This window comes from Macaca nemestrina, chromosome 9 (genome assembly GCF_043159975.1).
Source record: "Macaca nemestrina isolate mMacNem1 chromosome 9, mMacNem.hap1, whole genome shotgun sequence".
Lineage (NCBI taxonomy): Eukaryota > Metazoa > Chordata > Mammalia > Primates > Cercopithecidae > Macaca > Macaca nemestrina.
In genome coordinates, this window is record NC_092133.1 from 132,668,857 (window position 1) to 132,693,588 (window position 24,732).

General features: G+C 43.7%; 1 protein-coding gene across 43 annotated transcripts in view; it reads right to left on the minus strand.

The window, feature by feature from the left end:
- Nucleotides 1–24,732, minus strand: part of LOC105490600 (CUGBP Elav-like family member 2) — a 649,919-nt gene that overhangs the window by 105,354 nt on the left and 519,833 nt on the right. For all 43 annotated transcript variants that reach the window (XM_071068824.1, XM_071068806.1, XM_071068808.1 and 40 more), the window contains one exon: nt 12,658–12,740. In XM_071068824.1, coding sequence (XP_070924925.1) covers nt 12,658–12,740 — 83 coding nt within the window. The remainder of the gene's footprint in view (nt 1–12,657; nt 12,741–24,732) is intronic.

The window sequence follows — 24,732 nt, forward strand, 5'->3', positions numbered from 1 at the left end:
GAAATGATGATCACAATCAAGTTAGTTAACGTATCTGTCACCTCATGTGATTATCTCTGTGTGAACGTGTAGGACCCAGGGATCTAGTTCAAATGCAGGTCTTGGGGGAGGGCCTGCAAGGTTGCATTTCTAACACTTTCTCAGATGATGTGACTGCTGCTTGAGTACTCAGACTCTGGTGTAACTGTGTGAAGATGATCACCAGGTCAGAGTGAGTGCCTGTACATCCAGATGAACAGTGGAAGATGAAAACAAGTTATGTCACCACCACCTAGCCCTTGGGATCGATGATGATTCATTCTCTTAACAGACGTTCTAAAACTTGCCTGCACAAGGGAATCATTTGGGGAGCTGTAAAAATACTAGGCCGGCCATGGTGGCTCATGCCTGTAATCCCAGCTGTTTGGGAGGCTGAGGTGGGTGGATCACTTGAGGTTAGGAGTTCAAGACTAGCCTGGCCAACATGGCAAAACCCCGTCTCTGCTAAAAATATAAAAATTAGCTGGATGTGGTGGCACTTGCCTATAATCCCAGATACCTGGGAGGCTGAGGCGGGAGAATTGTGTGAACCGGGGAGGTGGAGGTTGCAGTGAGTAGAGATTGCGCTGCTGCACTCCAGCCAACAGAGCGAGACTCTGTCTCAAAAAAAAAAAAAAAAAAAAAAAAAAAAGAAAAAAAATACTGATGCCAGACTCTCATCCCAAGCGAGTCTTATTTGGCTGTGGTGTGGCCCAGGCATACGTAGTTTTAAAAGCTCCCAAGGGATTCTATTCCTGCGCAGCTGAGGCTGCGAGTCACGGCCCCGGTTTTACATGCAAATAGACTGAAGTACTGAGGATCGCTTTCCTTGGTCTTCATCGGTTCTTTATAAATTCATCCACTTCACATATCAATTTGGGTAAATGGCCAAGAAGAATGTTATTATTAGGTTTCTGGGTCTTTCCCAGAGAATGGAAATTAGAAAAGGAAAACACCAACTTCAACAGCCTCGGGTCACGGAGTGAAATGCTGTGGACAGGCTGGAAATTTGATTCTGGATTTCTGATTCTTGAAGGCGACATGCTTCGCATAATCTTGCAGAGAAATCATGGGGGCCTGGTTTGCTGAAAAGAGCAGCAGGCTCGGGGTTAGGAGATGTGATCTGCGCTCACCCCAGCACTGACTGGAGCGACCTTCAGCATCTCACCTGTCCTCCCACCTTTCTGGGCTCCAGTTTCCTCATCTACCAAGTGAGGAGCTTGGACAGGACACGCTTCTACAGTCTGTGATCTACAATTCCATCTGGCCTCCTTTCCTGCACACGTCCTTTCTTCCTCTGTTGACCCACATAACATTCAAAGAAACAGGAGCCGACTGAAATCAGCGACAGGATTTCCTGGGCTTTTGAGTCTCTCTTAAGTATTTTCCTTACTGATGACATTTAGTTTTTGTTAGAGACCTACAGAGTTTTTAAAATCTGGGTAATGCTGCCTTAGGAGTGATTTAGGTTAACTCAGTGATTGAGATTCTCAAATGATAAAATGATGGTTCCAAGTTTGTTTTTTTTTTGCGGGGGGTGTGGGTGGGGGTTGTGATTATAGTGCCTCTATGAGCTGCAGAAGACACCAAAGAACTAGTCAAAACCTAGGCTAATGCTCCCACACCTACTTAAATGATACCTTACAAATATTAGTAAACCCTAAGCCAGGTATTAGCAATGTAAGGAAGACCGGATGAGCTTAGCTTCCATTAACTGACAGGTCTCTTTCTTACCATACCTGTAACTAGTTAAAGTAGGTAAATTATTACTCAGAAAAGATGCTCACTGATTTATCAATAGAGACATGTTCTCTTACAGGTGTAGCCACTTTAACTCTCTTAAAAGTAGAACAGACTTCTAGTTGAAAAGGCAACCAGGTTAGGAAAACTAATTACTACCTTATTATTATTTGTTTTACATGATATCAATTACATATAAAGTTCTTGGCATAGTTCTGAGGACACAGTAAACACTCAAGAGCTATTAACTGTTACTACTACTTTTAATACTTGAACATTTAGTGTTATTAAAATTATGTGAATTCTGAAAGCCACTGACAGATATCCATTATGTAGACAAAATATTTATAAGCCAAAATATGCTAGAAACATCCTGAGGTTCTGTGACTACTGTTCTGATATTTACTTAGCATATAACATATACGCAATGACAGCAATTCATTTTCTCTTTCAGAATCCCTGTGACTTCTTGACTACACTGAGCCCCATATGCTACTTCACGTGAACTACCTGCACAGTTTCCTGGCATGTATTTAAATACACACTCTTCTGAGGAAACGATGATACTGTCTATGTGCTGGCAAGTATACAAAGTGTGGAATGTCACTGATTAAAATACAACCAGTGGCCCACAGTCACTCAGTTAAGCCTCCAGGAGAGGAGATGAGTTTGCAGGAGCCTATCCCTTTGTTCTCACTCGGTACCCCCTATTCCTGATGCGTGACAGTGTTGCAGAAAGTGCCAGCCTAGAGATGGCAGAGAACTACCTGGTCTAACCCAAGCTGCCAGCAGCCACCGTGACATCATGAGCTCTGACTGTTGTAACTAAGATAGAGGTAGCCTGAGCTTCCGCCTCATGATACATCTATCATTTAGATTCCAGCAGAATCTAACAGCAGATAACAGCAAAAAGCACAATGTGATGGCTAGACAGGGCCAACCCAGAACTGGCCCTAATATCCCGGTCAGTGCTCAGCCTTGGATCCTAACTGGCCTAGGAATGTCCAAGCTTCCAGCACTTCACGCAGAGGCACCCCTGGCACCTGTCCTCCTTTGCCTTGACTTTGCCGTGATGGAGAGAGCAGCAGCGCTGTCTCATGGGGCCATATTCATCCTGCTGTGCCATCCGTGGTGTGGGCTGCCTGGTTCTACCTCTCAGTGCCCTGGTTTGTGGTGGCGAGTCTGGCCCCTTGTCGGCAGCAGTTATGCAGACTTGACTGCTTGGACCATCACGTCCTCATTAATAAAACAATAGGGTAGAAGAGTTACTTTCTAAAGGCATCCAGGTGTTCTCAGGGCAGCAGGGTGTGACGATGGCAGGCAGACTGAGGTTTCCGTTTGTTTCACAACCTCGGTCCCTTGTCCTGCTGCCTAATGCTTGGGGTTGCAGGTAACAGAGTCCTGCTCACTCTTCCAGGGTGAGCCTCCACACACTGCCCTTCCCCTGTCTGTGGAACACGGAAGCAAAAGCAATGGTGAGGACAGCTGGATGGAGACAGGCATTAAAATGCAGATTGTGGATTGGGACTGAAGGTCTGTGGATGCAGATAAAGAAATGCACCCTAATAACATGAATGTCAATGAGATGATGCTGGTAAAGCTACACTCCTCTGAAGAAAGATGGTGCATTTATAATCACTTTCACAAAGCAGTACCTCTTACAGTAATGACTGTCTTTGATGTACTGCTTTCTCTTAGAAAGCTTCGTGTTAGTAACCTCACACCCAAAAGTCTCTAGCAAACACCTTGCCTCGCTTGCTGAACGTTGTTTAGGACCTGTGCCTGTGCAAGGGAACATGGCTTCCCGTTTTGAGCAGAGCTGCAGCCAGGGGCCCTGATGCTCCTGCTGTGGCAGGGCCAGCTCGTGTGTGTGTGTGTGTGTGTGTGTGCGTGCGTGTGCGTGTGTGTGCGCGCGCATATGTGTGGCCACTGCCTGCCCGCTGACTTCTAGGTTCATGCTGCTGTACCCTGTCTGCAGGTCCGTGCCATCTGACACAGCCAGAACCGTCAAGGTCCTGCCTTTCCACATCCATGATGAGCTGCAGCAGTGGGGCAGGACTGAGGATTTAGATTCATCTTGTGACAGTGCCCAAGGGGCAAATGTGGTCCTTCTGAGGCTCTCCACCTGCCAGGACCACCTGCCGGGACCGGCAAGCCTGCACCCAACACACAGCAGAATGGAAAGTTCCTTGGCTTAGAGTCCAGACATACTGGTTCTCCCCAACTGCCTGTAAGGTCAGGTGCCAGGTGTATAGCCCCAAACAAGTTACTCATCTTTGAGTTTCAGCTTCCTTGTCAGTGAAACAGGGTATACAGCAAGTGTCCTGTGGAGTTGTGAAAATTAAACCACAGCCATGGAGCCTCCCCATGGCAACCCGTAAAGAGGAGCTACTTCCTTGACGGTGACCATTCCTGTTGTGCTGCGCTGGCCTCTTAAGCCACGCCCATCCCGCCCTACAATGCAGCGAGCAAGACACCTAAATCCACCACCACAAGGCCAACCCAACCGGGGAGTCCTAGAAACTACGACTTCTAATTCCAGTTCCAGCACTGCTTTGCTAAGGGAGCTCAGAGAAGTTAATTTAATCTCTGGCACTTCAGAGATGTCCTCAGTATAACAAGGTGAACGCTATCGATACATCGCCTGAAATATTTTTAGAAGGGGTAACAAATAAACAACCCCATAAAGCCATTTACAAACACAGAGGAGTCACCTACCCATGTTAGCCGAGGACAGGAATCAAACAGACAGAAAAAATCCACCAGTAATCCTGAAACCTCATTAGGTTAAACACCCTTTCTTGTCAAACCAGGACTACAAACAAGGAAATAAACGGACTCGTCCGAGTCCATCCCCTTGCCCTCTCTTTTCTGTTTCCTGGTGGAAAAATTATGGGTACTAAGCTCCCTGTCGGTTCTCAACCACAGAATAATCCAGATTTGTTTACATAAAGTACTCTAAAATGACTAACCCATCACAGAATCAAGTCAAATCACAGTATAGAGACTTTTGTTAAATAGGACATGGAGAGCAGAGTTTTGCAAGATTGGAAAGAGCCACTCGGTTCAACCATTGTGTTTTGCAGATCAAGTACAGAAGGCATTTCAAGCAGTTTTAAGGCTAGAGGAGGAGGTGATGGCAGCACAAATGTGTGTTTTGAGTGTTAACAGGAAGTAATGACAGGCAGGGACAATGAGGAGCATGAAAGAGAGCCTTTGTCACAGTGTCCCTTTCTGCGATCTCCACACGCGCTGTTTACCGTCTATCCTTTCATCTCTGTGGCCAGCGGGCAGTGAGCTGTGAGGGTATGGCCCCTGAAATATTCCTTCATTATCAAACCAACTTCAACAGCTTATGTCATAATACTAATGAGACTTCCCAGGCACCTGTGTTATGACCATTTACGGCTGAAACGAGGGACAGACAAAGCTTCTTTCCCTCCCCACACCGCCCTCCTGTAAGTGTCCAGCACACTTCCCTGCACAAACCAGACCACATCTGGCAGAGCCCTGACTCCCTCTGATCCTGGCCTTGGCTCTCCCCAGCTCAGCCATTCTCTATTTCCTAGTGTATGGGGGGACGAACCTTGGTGTTCCTGGGAGAACTCTCTCCACACCTATCCATGCCGTACACTTTTTGTGTGGCCTAAAGTTCTATGCTCCGAACTCAGGAGCGCATTTCACCTGGATATCGTCTCCTAAGCTGCGCTCAGCTGATGTCAAAGATTAAAGATCTGTCCAGCCCGATATGATATTCTCAGAGATGAGTTCTCATGGAAAACCTACACGCTAGTGACAGAATTTGGATAATTTTCTAGGTGTATTTCAAACTTTTCCTTCCATCATTTGATTATCGTAGCTCACTCCTTCCTCTGTAATTCCATGCAGACCTTTAATCAAATTCATGGATCCCCCGCTTCCCTCACAATCTTCTTTTGAAATCCTATCAACCTTTGGGGAACTAAGGTTGACGTAAGTGAACTGCATATTCCCAGTTTAATCTTGTGCTGTCGTAGAGAAATGATTATCTCTGAAATCTAACTACGGCTTCATTTTGCCATTGTACCATCCTACCATCCCCTCACGGGATAATAACGAGATACCAGTATCCCTCAAGCAATGACACGAGGCACTTTTACAAATCTGATCAGGCACCAGTGCCAGCGCGTTAACATACTCTCTCACACAAGCCCTGGCAATGGTCCTATTAATTAGGGATATAGCTGAGACTATGTTGTTTGCAGAACTAAACACTGCCTTCCACTGAGTTCTGAGGCCAAAAATGGTGTGGCGACTCCCCGCTGTAATCCTGTGCTGGCATTTTCAACTGTGCACCACTGAAGAATCCTCAGACATTTTCTCTCATACAATTCCTTATACTGAGTAGGCCATGCTTGAAAAGTAACTCGTTTTTTATTTTAGTCAAAGCCATACGTAAATAACTGCCCATCAACATTACTGAATCAACAGACTGCCAGCCAAAAGGAAAACAACCCGCTATTCAGGTAGGGTGTAAAACTTTATGGCGGGTGAAATAGACAATTTGTAATGGCCTTTTATTAAGTATTAAAATATACTTTTCCATTCCCTGGGGCCTGGGTTTGCAGACTCGAACTCACTGGGCCCAGGATTTCCTTCCATCCTCCAACTTCCTCTCCTGGGTCTACACTGCTGAGCTGGGAGCCATCCTGTTGCACCTGGCTGAGCCTGACTTGGGGATGGGCATACTGCTGTGGCTCCTGCAGGGGGAAGGGGCGTCTGTACCCCCAAGGACTCCTCCGGAGCTCCCCCTGCTACTCTCTGTCACAGTCCTTAAAACGTCATGTCCAAGAGAAACAAAATCCTTATTTCGTTTGTTTGGCTTCTATTTGTATGAGATTTGAGTATTATCTGAAAACACAGATGGCAGGGAAATGGCTCCTCCTAGGCAGTCCCATGAGGCCAAATTTCTCAGCTCAGGCCAAATTCTGCAAATGGAAATCTGAAGCATCTGCACCTAATGGATGTCCTGACTGACACATTCCACAGAATACATGTGTGGAATACATGTATGTTCCACACGTTTATATGTTGGGGCGCTCCACAAGGAGAGTTCACACCTACACAAATGATGAGGCAGACACAGTGCCTTTTGAGGCATGTTTCCTCAGGGCTCAGGAGGCTTCTCAGGCAGTGCCCTGCTCAGCCCCGACGGTGAGGATGCTGGGAAGCAGGGCTCACCATCACTGCACGGCCGTTTCTCAAGCACCCTCTCTAACACGCACCATGAATCTGCCATGATCCAGACTCAAAGCACCCATAAACAAAGAATTATAATTATACCAAGGAACTGAGATCGTTGGTGAAGCCTCAAATAAGAAAGTTCACTACAAAGTCATTGAGACTAGGCTGGGAGGCTGCACAGAGAATGGGGAGGACTTTAAGTTCCATCTTCCTGCATTTATTTGGACTGACATCCACAGGTGTACGTGTGGAAGGTATGTTTATAGGCATATAGACATATACATACATAGATCCGTGTTAACAATTTGTATCACTAAATGCACATACATGTGATCACATGTCTACATTCACTTATATTTTGGAACATTTGAAATATTTTTAGGCATACTTATCTTTTTTAAGAAAATAAAACTGTAGGCCTTTGGAAATATTTCATTATAAAAACTAACTTATTCGGGCATTCCATATGTAAGAGCTACTTACTAAACACGTACCACGTGTAAACATGGTGGCAGGCTTCGTATTTTGGTGATTTGGTTATAAAGGGCATGGCTGCTACAACAGTATTCCCTGGTATCTAGAACAGTTTATCTGGCAAACAATAAACGTTCAAAACATGGTTGCTGAATAAAGAAATGCATCAACGCTCTGTGTGCCCCGCATGGCACAAGACTTCAAGGACTCAAATCTGTTCATACAGATGTTTCAGTTGTTTTCCATGATAAATTTAAACCAAAGTCATCTGAGAAAAAATACTCTAACTTGGTCCACTTAGGCTTTGATTCCAGTGGGATGGTTTCAGGAGAAATTTCTCTGACACAATGAGATGAGGTTTGAGAGATTTTATGGCAAAAGTAATAATGATGATAATGATAAAATGATGATAATCATGGCTCTGACAACAAAGGCATTAATACCTCTCAGTAAGTAGGAGAGGTGGTTCAAAGAAAATGAACACCTCAAAATGCATTAAAATGGGCAAGCGACATTTGGCCCCAGAGTCAAGCTTTTTTGCTGAAGAGAGTAACAAATGGCAGCACCCCACTAGCAAAGAACACAGGGGCCGATTCCACGGAGAGCGGAGTGAAGCCTGCCTGGGAGGAAGGTGCCTACCCACACGGGTCCATTATCTCTTCCAGGGCAGGCCAGGAAGGGGCCCATTCACTCCACCTGGGTGAACACACTTGTCCCAGGAGGCCGTTTCCCTTCCTGCCTCCTCCGATTGGATCAGGCTCATTTGTTTTTCTACCCCAGTTCTCCGGCAGTCCTCGCTCACCTTGCATGGGTTATCATAAAACATCTTTCGGCACGCTGCTGCTAAAATGGAGCACTCTAAACAAATGTTCTCTTAGGGCAGTAACTCCTTAATATAAACTGCATTTAATAAAACTGGTGGTGATTCTAAAAAGAAATGGGTAAGGCATATTCAGAGAAGATGTCTGGAAGAAATTTGCAATTAATATTTTACAAGACATTTAGATTCCACAGTTTCCTCCTTGCTGTTAAAATTTAAGAGGTTTTTCAAAACTGTATTCCTCTCTGTTATTACATCCTTAATTAAATTAATTTATACAGTGAATGCTCTAATGATACTGCTGTGGATTTCAATCCAAAAGTCTTATTACTAGAGACAATATGTGTTAAGACCTTGAAGAGAGAATGGCACCCAGCACAGTGCTGACACCATCAGCACAAGGATATTTGGCCCTGACATCTGATTATTGAAAAGATCTTGGTAGCTTTTCCGGGCCTCAGTTAAGTCTCTATTTTACTTTATTTTTTAATTGAGCTAAATTAGGTCAACAAAAACAAAATGAAAATCTTGCAAGTTGCCTTGATAAGGATGTCCCTCTGGGAAACACAATAGCAGATAATGACATTTCTACTGAAGAAACTACCAGTTAGGTTGTGTCTAGATAAAACCCTCAAGAATGGATGCTATCTTTAACCACAAGTTGACATATCTTCAAAGCAGGGGCAACCAAAATTAGTCCAAAAACTTAAATGGTCCAGCAGTGGAAAAAGTCAGCCTAACAAGGCACCAAATCCAATGGCTTCTCAGGTAGCCCAGCCTGTGCAGATACACTCACAATATTTTCTTCAGGCTATAAAGGCTCTACTTACTAGGGATCTCAAGGATGTGTGTGTGTGGTGAATGGGCATTCCGTCTGCAGCAGAAAAGCATGAAAATACGAACCATGTAAGTATTAATTACCTGTCTACTGTCCACCCTTCCAGCTAGATTAGCTAGAGGCCCCCTTGGGCTCGATCCCTGCTACTTCCTGCCAATATCTAGCTTAGAGCTAAGCACACTGTAGGTACTCCATGATCACTTGGGATTAATCTCGTGAGATGTCAGTAATTAATACGGCACTGTACCTAAAATTTCACCTGCTGCTGAAGCATCCAGCAACCGCTCCTAGAGGAGATGCATGATCAAACCAAGGGAATGACTCCCAGACTCAGCCCTTGCTCTGTGTTGAGCTGTTGAATTTGCTTCCTTTATGACTGCCATTGTATTTCTAGGGTTTATGTTGAGAATTTCAGGGGATGTAAAACAGAGTGTCTTCTTTGGTTACTCAGTAAGAGGCAAGTTTGAGAAACGTGTCCTGAACGATTCTGCACTGCTCAGTAAGAGCCCTGATCCTTCACCTCAATCTGGGAGTCGTTCCCCCAGCCCCATGTAAAGGGTTTCCAAAATTCATTCATGGCATGTAAAGGAGGGTGCCTTCAAATCAAAATCTTACGGCTGACACATTCGATTGCACAACAGACCGTCCTATCAACTTGTTTCTGCTTCCTGACTGACCAAGTTCTTTGTTTCCCTCAAGAAAGAAAGATGGTGCATACAGAGGAAAGCAAACTCCCAACATCAATCAAGCTTGGCTGCATAATAAAAGTTCCCTATGAAACAAAACATCAACTGCAAAAGAAAATTACATAGGAAAAAATCCTAGCATTATTTGATCTTATTTTAAATAGAAAGTTTTGGACATTTTAGAAAAAAGGCAGCAAGTGACTTTTTAATGGATTTTATCCACAGGAAAATGATTACAACCAGAAAAGCTTTAAAGTGTCAGCTGGTGATGCATTTTTTCTTTATCCCTTTTATTTTTATTCAGAAAGAAATTGAAGGCATATGGCAAAGTGCATCATTAATTTCTTATTAATTTCATAATATGAAGGCAACCAGTTAAAATAGTAGTGTACAACTTTAAATTACCGAACTCACTTGGTATTTAATGAGAGATTTAGCGCAGCAGGGTCTCTGTTAAATTAAGTTGTGCCTTCACAGCACAGTGGGAAAACAGGTGTATATTGGTTTAGAATTATGGAAATGTTGACTAATTCCAAGGCTTGTAATCAAACAGCAAGGCACCCTGTAATATTTTTTTCTTCCAAGAATATGCATTAATCTTTTATGTCTGGTCCCATTTCTTTCTGTCCACCAAAGACTCACACAGCTAAAAAGGAAACACTTTCATGTTTTTCCTATAGCTGTTAAGGGTAATGTGTACTGGACAAAGCTGTGCATAAACGCAAGATGTGAAACTCTATCCTCATTTACCATATTCGAAATGGCAAATGTAGCAAGTGTGTGCACTGGAAAGGCTATCAGCCTTACAAATCAGATCTGACTTTTCAAATTTTCCTTCAACCTGCCTCAAGTAATTTGACACATGAAACTAGATAAGGAGAAAACCAAAAATAATCCACGACCGACTTTTCTAACTCCCAAATTATTGTCCTTGACAGTGGGTCTCTAACGTCACCTCCCCCTGAATTCTACATGCAGAATTTTTAGGAAGAAAAGAAGTAACATAGGTACAACATTTAAAAAATATAAAACATGTTGTTTTCTAAGAGTCAGTGTAAGAATCCCAAACAGAAGCATACTCATAAGTCACCTTTACGCATTTCAACATGCCCCATTCATTATATTCACTCTGGGTTTCTTGAGCGCATCCTCGACTATGAAGTTCACATGCTGGGAGCTGTGTTTCTAGTAGAGGGATAAATACCTATCCACCAAGCTCTGCATTCATTTAAAATATGATGTGACTTGGCATCAAACTACACTATACCTTAAATGCTAAATAAACAACAGTAATTTTAAAAAACACACCTAGAAGGGATTCTGCATGCTAATTACTGGAAAGCATTTCTTTTTAAAAGAAGAAATACAAAGTGGTCTTTGGGTCTGATTAAGAGCCTGGGAAATAAAAATTATTTTCATCTATTATTGGCTGAGTCAGTAAATATTTGCCTTGGCTCTTTCATTCCATAATGTGACCCAACACTGCAATCTACTAGAATCTGTGTTAAAAAAAATCCATTTACATGAAGAATGCAGATAAAATAATACTATTTTTTAAAGTCACTGAGCAAAGCACTCAATAAAAGCAGCTTTACTAAGAACCACCTTAGTAGTTTCAGAGAGAAGCAGTGAAACTGGGCGGGTTCATTGTGGGCCCACACACCTGCTTTTTCGAACCTTCTATTCTATGATTTCCTCGCATACGAAGGGGAATACCAAAGTAGTAGGATTCGAGATCAAGGTTCATAATTTATGACTTTTGGGTGATGAAGAAGCTCATGTTGTGAGAATCTTTTGCTGAGCTTTTTGCCACTACAATCTTGTATCGTGGATGAATCTAGGATGAATCAAACAAATGCAATCTTTTCTGGGGGCCTGCAGGGGTTCAATGGTTATGTCTGCATGTGTGGATGTGTACAGACACACAGGTGTTTGTGTATGCATTCAGAGACAAGTAAATGACACAAAGGTAGAATTATACTCTGAAAACATTAGGGACATTATCTTATCTTTCTCTTATTCTTATCAAACCAGGTTTCAATAAAATCATTATCCTTGCACTGGTTACCACAGGTGCTTCATTATAACAAATGCATGTCGTTATGATCTTGAATGAACTCATCACTGATATGTGGGTCAATGGGGAAAACATTCAAACAGCATCAGGAAATTGCTAATAGCATGAAATATATAAAAGTGCCAGAAAATCCTTTAGAAAAACAGTATTCTGATGTTCCTACATGCAACATCGGTTCATTTCTGGTGAACTGTGCCAACTATCAAATATTACTGGGAAGGAAACAGAGAAAAAATGGTCAGCTTTGTATTTTCTGTCCTGTATCAACATGAAGCCACAAATTGGGCATTAAAACATTGACTTTGTTAACCACCATTGACTGTTTAGAAACCATTAGGAGGCTTAATATTACGGCTGTACAGGGTACATTTTGTCCTTTCAAAAGAAAATCTAAAGACAAAATTTGAAAAGGAGCTCCTGGTGAATAAAAGCTTTTTCTTTTCCATTTGCTTCTCTTGTGTGTGTTGGGTTTTTTTTTTTTTCCTTTTAAAATCTTAGCCCACCCAATACTCTTTGGCAGCCACGGCTGCCCAGTGGGGTCACTCTGATTTTCTAACCAGGGGACGCACTATTGGACAATGCCTCCCGTCAGTGTTAACGCCAGCGCTCCTTTATGGGCTGGCCAGCTGGTGTGGCTGCTGCAGGGAACCGGGGGGTCAGCACACACTCCTCAAAAGACCAAAGTCATTTTTGGCACTAAGAGCCCATAACTAGAACCTTCAGTTGAAAGGACCATTTTCAAGCAATAAAGTGATTCTGGTACAAAAGTAAACCGACTCACCCCAGGTAAAGTTTTAATATTGTGCAGTGCATTCTGGGCCTCAAGTGCAGCTTTTCTTGTATAAAATGTTACGAAACAACAACCTACAGAGAGAAATGAAAAGGTTTTAGAAATTTCTGTGAATGCTTTGCTTAGATATAATGGAGACTGTGGCGAACAAATAATCTACTTAAAAGGATGCACAATTTAAAAATAATAAAGCGTATGAGAACAGCAATAACAACATCTCAAGCATTTACACAGTACCTTTTCATCCTAAATCATATTTATTAGCTTTACCCACGTTGGAGATCAATTCCTGACTCCGTGCCTCACATCACTGGAATACAGCTATTCAGGAATGAGGGTGGGAGGTGGTGGAGGAATGGGTGAGGTGTGAAAGGGGCCTGTGTTATAGCGCCTACGTGAAAAGAAGTATTTATTCACAATAACAACAGCACAAGCTTACATTAATTATAATTTTCTTAAAGTGTATCTCCAGAACATCAGGCTTTTGAAAGACTTTCTAAACTCGAAGCTTCAGACAACTGGATTATAAGCTTCTTAAAAGCTGGGACAGTGCATTCTTCTTTATCTCTACCACATTACATGATGCAAAGTTCTGTACATATGACCCTCAATACTCGTTTGCCAACATGGAAGACTTTATTTTAACTGGTTTAGAAATTAAGCTACAATACAGATGGGTACATGCCCAAACAGATGTTAGTGGACTCTGGCCCATGCATTACATATGGCTGTGGCATACAAACTGGCAACATCTAGATTCCCCCTTTCCAAGAGCCTGTGGGAGTCCCCGGCCCTTCTGGGCAGGCCAGCATATATCCTTTTCCAACCAACCTCCTCCACCAAAGAAAACAGTATGGAAATCCTAGACCATTCCCTCTGTGTCCTGGAGGAGGGCTTGCACCTTCTTCAACTTGTAGATAAAGATACTGGCTATTTGTTCATCAATATACAGTTTCTCAGCACAATCAGTTTGGGAAAAGAGGGTAAGACAAAAACTTATGAAATTTAAGAAACAAAGATGCTAACCTTTGATCTGGGATGTCTTTGGTGAGTCGTTGAGGAAAAAAGTAAAGTGATGCACTCACCCAGACTGTAGGTATTTTATCTTGGTTTTACTAAAGGAATGTAATGCACGGAGCCAGACAGGGGCCAGAAGAGCTTTGAGAGGTGCTCCCATTCCAGGGGGAAAATAAAGTATAATCTCATTCATACAAGATTCTGAAAGACATCCAAGATTCTTCCTCATTTGGAAGAGAAATTTGGAACCTCGTCATTTTACACTTGATTTAGTTAGAGTCTACTGACGGTCAATATATACAAAACCTTTGCCTTTTGGACAGGGTAGACTATGACCATAGCATCTTGGCATTTGAAAAACTCCATGCATCCAAGGATCAGAAACCCTTCAAATGTATCACTTGAATGAAGGGAACTGAACATTATGACATTTCTTTAAAGAATCAAGCTGAAGAGATGAACCATTTTCACGAGCATCTTATTTCAGCTCCTTTGAGATCTTTGACCAGAATCCACTTGGCTCTGCTTCTTGATGGTAGATTTTTTAGTGAACCCATCAACTTCACTAGTGAGTTCAGCTTCACTGGTGCGATGTAAGCCTCAGAAAAGCCATAGGAATTGCTTCAGGCCAAGGAGTAATTTCCAATAAGAAACTAACATCCCAGCTTCCAGTAACCATGTTTAGAAGAAAAATACCAACCATGTCTCATCAGGCTTGGTATACAAAGAAAAACAGGACAAGCCTTCCTAAATGCTTCTAGCAAACACGGTCTCAGTGAGTTTTCCTTTCCCTGTCCTGGGCTTATGGCATTAGTTTCTGGATAAGGAAGCAATGGGGAAGTTCTGAAATACCACCTCATTTAATAATCACAGTTTAAAAAAAAAAAAAAAAGCAGAATCTGATACTTTTAGGCAGGTAACTTTTGGGGCTGAGATGTTTAAAAAGAGAAGATTTAGGGATGCAGCAATTTACTGGCTGAAATAAAGGAAATTATGAAAGAGTAAGTTCAGGAGATGAAGAACTGATGCCAGTTTGGCCACGCCAGAGCCAAGAATGAAGAGTTTAGGTTGGCGTGGAAGAACAGTGGTATGACAGGGAACATGAAAATAGAGTACTAAACAACACTAAGATAAAAGCAACAAGGAACAATGATGATGTAAATGGAGTGAATTGTGTGTACTTCTGTGTGAGCAGCTGTGGAGAGCTTTGACCAACGTACAGCGGTCTCAGGGATAAGGGGAGTGCTCCTGCCTCAGACACCCAAGCAAAATCCCTGCCATGGCCCGCTGCCTGAGAGTCCACCAGGAGAGTATAGTCCATTTGCTATTTACATATTAAAACATGACCCTTGAGGAAGGAGACATTTCATTGTTCCCAGTTATTACAGCGTAGTGTGATTTTAGCTACTTTAAAGGGTCTTCCTCTTGAACAAAGTTCTTAGTGAAAAGAAGGTGGGTGGCTTTGTTTTTCAGAAAGGGAGAGATTGACGCTGGTATCTGAGCAGGGTGGGATGGCAGGTGAATAGGAGAAAGGAAGGATGAAAGCACTCGAACATACAGAAGAGCAGATGGGAAGATCCCCAAGATCTCAAATGCTTTCCAGTTTCGTCCAAGGTTCACTCTGCCTTTACAACTAGTACTGTGAAGTCAGCGACTTATCACTACAGATCTTCTTCCAACTACGCATAGCTCTTAAATGTTTCAGTTAAAAGTGTATACTCATCTAAACAAGTATTCTTTAAGATCATGCCAAGAGCAGCTCTAGTTCCAGTGTGACACACAGGAGGATATCCTAGGCAACACCGCTAACGTGTCTTACCGCTCATCTGTCTGACCCGAGAGCCGAGCCCCAGCACAGCTCCACAGGTGCCGTGTTTGGCAGGGAAGCCTGGAGCCTTTGTGCCAATTCCAAAAGGGGATCCCATCTCCATGATCTCCATGATCTCCAGGTGGGCAGAGCTCCTTGCTCCAAGTCCATGGCTTGATAAGCCCATCCCAACCTGGATTTCTAACTCCATTCACAGCCTCAGCAGGGTACCCTTGCGCAATGAGCAACTTACACAAATGTGGGGTTCTGGGCAGACAAGGAGACTGGGAATATTAACCCCAGAGGCTTCTTTTGGTTTTTCGCATTTAGTTCCTGAATGACTTACTGTGGGGAATATCTTACTTCCTCAGTACCTTAGTTAGTTTCCTCATTAAAACATTTATTTATTTTTGAGTCAGGATGTCACTCTGTTGTCCTGGCTGGAATGCAGTGGTGTGATCATAGCTCACTGCAGCCTTGAACTCCTCGGCTCAAGCAGTTCTCTGGCCCCTTCCCTGAGTACCTGGGACTACAGGTGTGTGCTACCCATGCCTCACTACTTTTTAAATTTTTGTAGAGATGGGGGTCTCACTATGTTGCCCAGGCTGGTCTTGGACTCCTGGCCTCAAGTGGTCCTCCCACCTTGGCCTCCCCAAACCCTTAGACTATAGGCATGAGCTACTGTGCCCAGCCTAGTATGATCAGTAAGTAAACACCAGGTCTGCCTAATATCCCCCCACAAAACTATGTAGATATGAAGCCAAAGTGTTTCATTCAGGACCAAAAAAGAAAAAGGGTCAAAAGCATTCTTTACTTCTATTAGACTAAAGGAGGTCTTACGCTTCGTTCAGCATGCCATTGTAATGGTTCACTTAACAAGTACAGTGTTTGGTTTTTATTAAAATTTGCAGGATGAATACAGAGCTCCAAATTGAAACAGTCAGCTTAGATGCAGCAATTAGTGTTTTTCCCCAGCAGGACTTTAGTGTGTACCTTTCCAGATACTGGAATGTGTTTGAAAGACTTTCTATGAGTTTCTCCTAGTTAACAACCATAGTCTTTTTATCCACCTATCACTTAATATGCTCCTCTAAAATCTTAGATTACCGACCTGCAGACAATATTTCAACAAAGAGAGAAATACCATTATTTTCCCTGAAATGGCAATTATTATGGCAAAAGGTCAAAGAGCTACTACAGATCCCTGAAAACTCATGGAGGCTCAACAAGGATGAAATTTTCTTTCTTGTCAGCCCTAACCAAACATACAGCTGTTAAGGGAACCACCTGTCTCCTAGATTTCCCCACGCCAGCTGTAACTCAGGTCTGAAATGTACTGGATTCCTTTCCAGGTCAGCTGCAGCACCAGATGGCTCAGCAGTCTGAGTCAGGGGCAAGCCTCCTCCCCTGCAGGCTGTTTCCAACATCACATCAGTGTAAGGTGGGTACTCACACATCGACAACACCCAGGGACTCTCTGATGGTCAGTGGTTGCACCGTACATCACAGGGGACAGTCCCTTGGGCTCCAGAATTCATTCCCGGAACCCCCCCTTTCCCTACTGTCCACGGAGTGGAGAGAAAGGCCTCTCTCCATGTTAGGGTGACCAGCCAGGGGGCTCGGCTCTGGGGATCAGCACAGGCTGACGTAGTCTGATGAACCAGGTGCTTCTGCAGGTCTCAACCCTCCCATTGCTGCTTAATGCTGGTAAATTTCTGCTGCTTCACCTTTTTCCACTTTGCTCATTTGACACTATCTAATAAGCACCAGTACGGGACGATTCATGCCACTGCTTATCTACTCATTCAGGAGCTTCTGCCAGTGGCAGTGGCCTAGTTAGAAAAGACAAACATGGTGTTCCACGCCCAGGTGACTTCAGGATATCCCTCGTTTCAACGACCTCAACAATTCATTGTAATAATAAAAGCTTTGGTCCTTGAAGCGAAAAAGAAAAACCCCAAAACACAAAAAAATGCCATCCTCCCTCATGTGCCAGTTTATCAAGCCCCTGCCACGACTCCTCACCAGGACTTTTAAAATTCACAGGTCCATCAGGTCCAATGGAAAACCCGGGAGAGGTGATCCCAGAACCAAATATCGCAGTCTCAGGTCCATACAGAGCCTAGCAGTCCCACTAGGGATGACTTCTTCTGTTGACTACAAAAAGACTGTGCCGATTCTCTGTAACTCAGAGGGGAAATACACTAGATCTTACTGGCCACTAATACGTCACTGTGATTCTGCTGTTCACTGTCAACATCTAGCAGGGCCCCTAGGAAGGGAACGTAAGACAGAACCAGCACAGAAGAAAGGTCCAGGGGCACAGAGCCTGTGAAGGCAGGCCCAGGGGGGCCTCACAGGGAGCATCTCGGGTGACCATGAAGCAGCAAGAAGACCCTGGACACCGAGGGAAGGAGACAGGTACGGAAAGCCCTGGTTTCCCATTTCCCACCTGTCACCCTGCCTACCGCCCCAGAGGCCTGCTGCGGGAATGTGGATGCTTTTGACGCCCAGATCCCAGAAATTGGTAAGTTTAGCAATATAGTTGCCTATGTTCAGCTTGGAAAGCAATCTGTAATCAGTATTATAATTGCGAGCTATGATTATGCCATCATGGATCAGAAGTGGAGAGTGGCAATTCCCAGAGCGGCTGAGTGCGACATACTCCACACAGGGTAGCTGGTGTCTGGCTATATTTTTTCACGAATAGTTTCTGCTGTCATGAAGAGTTCCCTCAGGTATTTTGCCTGCTTAACTGCTAGATAATTTGAGACACTGGTATGAGATTTTTGCTGTTTCCAAAGATAAAGCCCCAAACAAAGGCCAGTGGTAGCCACATACTCTCTCACACACACACTCTCTCACACACACACACACACACTCTCACTCATACACAGTAGTGCATCTAAAATCATAAAGAAACACTCAACTGTACTGAAAGACTTTAATTTTAAATGATCAAGTAGATTTATCCTCAAAGAAACCATCTGGATTATCACAGACCTTTTCAAACCACAGCTGTTTCCCTTGAAAATCTTTACTTGGAAACTCTGGGTAATAATACTCACAAGAAAAAAAAATGTACTGATATATAAAGATAACCAGTTTATATCATGGTTTGCTGTGAATCAAAGAGCAATAATGTATCAACATTTTTCAGTGTGGAGGTAATGTAGACACCACCCTAGACAATGATATCATGAGGTCAGATTTTAAAACTCATTCTGCCCTTAGGAAATTTGACACCATATTCATTAAAGAAACTTCCTCCGAGCTTTCTAAACCGAGGTTTGATGCTCTGAGACACTGTTTTAAAAAAGGCAGTTTTCTTTAAATCCCTTGACTCTAATAATATGGACAGAGCAATTTTTGTTTTAAGAGACAGGATCTCGCTCTGTTTCCCAGATTAGAGTGCAGTGGTGCAATCGTAGTTCACTATAACTTCGAACTCCTGAGCTAAAGTCATCTTCTCCACTGTAGGCTGCTGAGTATCCAGGACTGCAGGCATGTGCCATGACGCCAGGCTCATTTTTAAGTTATTTAGTAGAGACTGGATCATGCTATGTTGCCCAGGCTGTTCTCAAACTCCTGGCCTCAAGTGGTCCTCTTGCCTTGGCCTCCCAAAGTGCTACGATTACAGGCATGAGCCACTGAGCATGGCTGATGCAGTTTTAAAAATTACATTCATGTTTTCTTTTAAAAATTGGGATTTTAATTTGTTTTTTTATTGACACATAATCTTTGTACATATTTATGGAGTACATGTGGTATTTTGATACATACATGCAAAGTCCAATGATCAAATCCAAGGCAGGAGGACAGTGACTTGAGTTGTTTTTAATTATTGAAACAGTGGCTCGTCAGCTGCAGGGCAGGAACTCCAGATCACATGCCAACGAGTCACACTGCCAAAGGCAGGGGCTGACCCCGCGTAGCAAGGCTGGTTTTAGTGAGGCATTCCCCATTCCCCATCTTCTGCAGCTACCAGCCTGAAGCGAGGAGAAACTCCCCTGTGAAAGGTGTTCTCTACCATGGCAGGAGGGACCTTTCCGGAAAGTTCTAGTTCTAACTGCTAATTCTTTTTCTGATACTACCCTTCAGTAATATCTTATTACAGGGAATTGTGGAGCATTTTCTGGAATACAAAATAACTATACAACTTGAGGGCTGAGGAGAGAAAGTGAAAAATGGTTTCCTGCAATTCTGCGGCAAAAGTGGTCAAATAAAAAGTATTTCCATCTCGGAACTTATGGGGTTGGGCATGAGAACAGCTGTCTCCCTCCCCTAAGTGGACTCTGCCCCAGGGTCAAGATGGGCCTGTCCACATCTTCAAGGCCATTCAACATCTTACATATATGAAAACCTACTGTTTTCTAAATCTAAGCACATAAACACTTGAAAACAGCCCTAGACTGATCATCTGATGACTGAACCCCGTATTTTTTTTTTTTTTATTAAACAACAAAGTAATAGCCCTAGCAGACAACTTCAACTTGAGTTATATTCGAATTCAGGACATCAAAAAAGTCATCATGTTTTAAGTAGGAAATTCCTTTACAGGCTGCCTTTGAATTCTAAGGGGCTGACAGATCAAGGGACGAAGGCCCTGGAAGGCTAAATTAGTGAACGCGCTATTTTTTTTTTTTCCTTTCTGTGAATGAAACGCTCTTTTGTATGTGCATTTGCAAGCAAAGCAGGTGCCTGCTTCACACAAGTCGAATTGCAATTGGGATCTTGGCTTCTTGTCAAGTCAGTAGCATGCAAGCCAGTTTAAGTCAAAAGAGGACACACTCCTCATACTTGATTCCCATTGCCATCTATTTTCTCCCTCAACCTTAGCCACTCGGAGGAGAATTTAATACTTTTTTTTTTTTTTCATAGCCCAAAGGTTATGGATCTAAGAGGGACATTCTGTGCTCAAGCGAATCTGCCATGCGTTATGGTTTCAACTCTCAGTCAGTGGCTTTGCCCCTGCCAGGACACCCTACTTTCACTTTCTACAAGGCAGTTAAAGGTTAAAAACAAACAAACAAAACCATCAAAAATCCCCTGAATTAAAAATTTCAAGACAACTTAGCATTAACCTTAAAAAAAAAAAAAAAGAAAGGAGTCCTTTCTCCGTGGCAGAAGGTGATTTATAACCTGAGCATCTTGAGGCAAAAGGCAATGACAAAATGCCATTCTTAGAAAGTACAAGGAGGCCTCAGGACATGATATGAGACCCTAGATGGTCACCTATGTAGCCCCCCCCCCCCGCCGCCTTTTTTTCTTTTAGCCCAAAATCCAACTACCAAGAAGAACTGGCACTGCTAGGAAACAGTCACATCAGGACACTATGACTGACCCTGGGCCCCATGGTGCTGGGCCCTTGGCGTGAATTCCTGTGGCTGAACCTCCACGCAGTGCCCGCTTTCTAGGAGTGCTAGATACAAGTGAACAAATGATGCCACCGATTTCACGAGCTCCATCTGAAACCCAGTCCCCTTGCCTCTCAGCTCTCTTACGTAGTCCTGCCTGTAATTTCATGATCGTGGCTCTGCTGTACTTGATGCTGAAGGCGGATGGCTGTAATGACATCACCTGAGAGATACAGGAACCAGAGGCCTGAAAAAAGTACCCATCACAGCAAAAGTTAGCCAAAGGGAGAACCTCCAGGAAGATTAGACATATCTGTGTTGTACTGCTCCTCCAGCCTTTTACGACTTTAAACTCAACACTATAAAAAATAAAATGAGAAGAAGTCAAGGGAGCGTTGCGTTCTCCTGGCTTCCATGCCTTTCCTGTAGAAACACAGAATTTTACAAGCAGCAAATGTTGGGAGTTGGGAAGCAGTACTCCAACATAAAGGCCTCACACGAAAAAGTCTCTCTCTGACCTCCTCCTGCCCTCCTGTCTCTCAGTCCCAGCCTCCCCTAAGCCCAGCCACAGAAACTGGAATCCCTCTCTTTCCCATAGCAGGCCACAGAAGCCAGAACCCCCTTTCCCCAAAGCCAGCCATAAAACTTAAAAATACTGCTCTGACTTTCCTTCTGTCGTTCTGTATAAAACTGGCCAGAAACAAATTCTCCGACCTACCTTGTTTGACTGTAGGTCATAAGACCCCCATGCCAGAAAAGGTCCTTCCCATACCCAGAAGGCAGAATCCTGCTCCGAGAGGCCAGGGAGAATGTGGACCGGCAGGCCTTGCTGAGTGTCCCTGCTCAGTCTATTAGTGTTACATCACGTCATTTTTGTCCAATCACATTACTACATGGCTGACCCTACTTTGTGGAACCTAAGCATGCAAATGAGCCTAGGCACACTTTGTTGGACCTAAGCATACCGTTTCCCCTGTATCTTTGGGTCTGCATCCTGAAGGCGCCTGTGTCACAAAAATTGTGATCTCATAAACCCACGTGCCTTTTCTCCTTCGGATCTGCCTCTTGTCAGGGATTCTTAGTGAACCTTCATAGGGCCAAGGGGAGGTTTTCTCTTGGCCCCTACACTAGTTCTACCAGCCTAACCCCTCACACCCTCCCATTTTACAGATGGGAAAACACCAGTCCACAGGTTAGCAGGCTGCCCCCAAGTCACAGCAGGAGCCAAGAGCAAAGCCAAAACCATCCCAGCAACCACGGGTCAATGAGCACCCCTCAAAGTCTATGCCTCTCACAGGGAGAATGTCCCGGAACTGCCTCTGACGGGGTCTGCCTCACTCTGAGAGATCTGCTTCACACTCTGTTCATGTCACCTAAAATGTCTCTTTATAACTGAAACCTCTCATCTGAAATGTCTCTCCAACAGTCACCTAAGACGACCCTTTTGTGCCACCTAAAAGTGGGAATTCCATAGCTAGAGTAGCAGTTACGCAAACACCAACACCTCATCCTGTACAAATCAACTTTTAAGGAAACTGTATCCAATTAGCTTAGTTTTACAGAGTTTGATATAATTGGCACCCTGATGTCAGCAGTATCACCATCTGGCCACTGCCTAGGAAGCTGACAGGCGACGCTGCCATCGGGCCTTCTGTACGTGAGTTATGTGGACTCCACAGTTTGGATTACCAAGCGCCATCCCAGGAATTCCCCTGGGAAACTTCCACTGGCAGCATGGGACCCGCACTGCCCTCTGGCCGCCTGAGGCAGTCGTGCCACGCTCCGCCAACATCCTTCCTCACTTTCCCAGCAAGATTCCTTGCAGACAGCAAATCTAAGCCACCTTTTCAGCCCAGGAGGGAACGATGATCTCACTGGGCTCCCTGGCAAACCCACACCTTTCCTCCAACTCTCCACTTAACACACTGTGACCACCTTTCTGTCAACTGGCCATGAGATCCAGGCCCCTGGCAGTCTCCTGTTGCCCTGGGGACTTCCCCTGGAGGAACCATCTTCTGTTATTTCCATGACCCTGTGAAGACTGGCAAGTTCCCTGTGTTTTCTGTGAGGAAAATGGAGTCTCTTTCTTCCTTTTGACCTAGATTAAATCGACTGCATTTTCAAGCCTCTTGGGAAAGCAAGTGCAGCCTAATGTGCACAGCTATGTGTGTACTGTAACACTTCCTCATCCACGATTATGTAAATTCCACCAAAGCACAACACAGATAGAAAAGGTATCAAGAGCAAAATTGCTGGAATCTGCTTTTCCCCTTCTCTGGTTCTTTGAAATAAGCCACTTATGTTAAACCATTTCAATTGTCTAATAACTATGAAAGTATTGGAAGAATTTCAGCATCATCGTTTTTTCCCTGATGGGACAATCATCGTGTTCAGCTGTTTTGCGAACTCTCCCACTCTGCTCTGAGCAGAGGTAGGGTGATGTGTGCATTTGTCGAGGCCCCCAGGGGGTAACGTGAAGAAAGCAAGCAGTCTCCTTTGTTAGAGAAGAGGTCACTTGACTATTGGAATGAAAGATAATAAGCTAGCCATAGAATTGATAATGCTTTGTATTTTTCCAATACTAATTCCAAAGTAGTGAGGAGAACTGTATTTTTCTCTGAAGGTAAGGAAGCATGAAAAACTTCAAGTTGAACATAACAAGCCAACTAGAGGGTCTGGCTTCCCTAAAGTGGGCGTAATTGGCCCAACTCCCTGGTCGGCTGGTCTCCCTGGGGTCTTCCCAGTAAGGTGGAGACCAGTGGCTCAGTGGCAGGTAGGCCTTCAGACTCACCAAACCAAGATCACATCCCATACACCAAGGAGGCATCACGGGGTTAAACATGGTCGGTATAAGGTCTTGAATCCAACTAAAGAGGATTTAGTTTCTAAAGTACTGAGGGGCCTCATTAGAAGAAAGTTTCTAATATAAAGTTATTTCATAGAATAGTTTCTCTAGAGGATAGGATAGCATCATAATTAGGAGGCTAGTAGCAATGAGAGGTAGGTTAGAATCACAGGTATTTTCCTACGATTCTCAATTCACAGCACACTGGGCTATTAGATGCTTCCAGGCCAGGCGGATCTCTCAAGTCTCCACTTCACTGCCTTGCTTCGACAGTGCATCAGCTTGAATTCCCTGGACTAAGAACACAGGCCCCTTCTTGTTAGCCTGAATAAAATACAGCTCAGCTCTGTTCCTGAGCACCTATCAGTGGTATTCTAACTTATTACTCAAGTGTTCTAGGTGCCTCTGAACTCTCAGAAGGGCTATTTGCAATCCAAAGCAGAACAAAGGTATTTTTTTCTGGAAACGGAATGAGGAAGTCGTTATCTACTTCCTCACTCTGGTCTTTACAGTCAAAGTGAAATGGACAGGCAAATCCTTTGGCTACAGAAATCCAAGGCTAGGCTGAAATAAACATTTGTACTTATTGCAGATTTTTTTTATTGTTGGATATGATGCTGGAGAACTAATATTTATGGCCATTATAACTGTCTCCACCCCACTCCGGCAATAACCGAGCGCATTTCATGTGTATGCAGGTCAGAGAGAGAGATGTTTCTCCCATACTGCCTGTAACAGCGGAAATTATTTAAAAAATTCACTTCTGGGGCCAAGGTGGTCCCTGAGTTCTCATGGCAGACACCATGACAGTTTTCAAAGTGATGCTGGATAGTCTTCTCATGCTCATTCATAATCTTTGTGGTGAGGCTGGTACGGTCATTCCTGATTAGCATCACAGGCTGATGACCTCACCTCCCTAAGCCTCTGGTTCTTAATAACGTGGGGTTAGTGACAGCTATATTATAGATGCATCACATTAAGCCAAACAACGTATGAAAATGTTTAACACAGTTCCTGGCATGTAAATAAGAGTGCTTAGT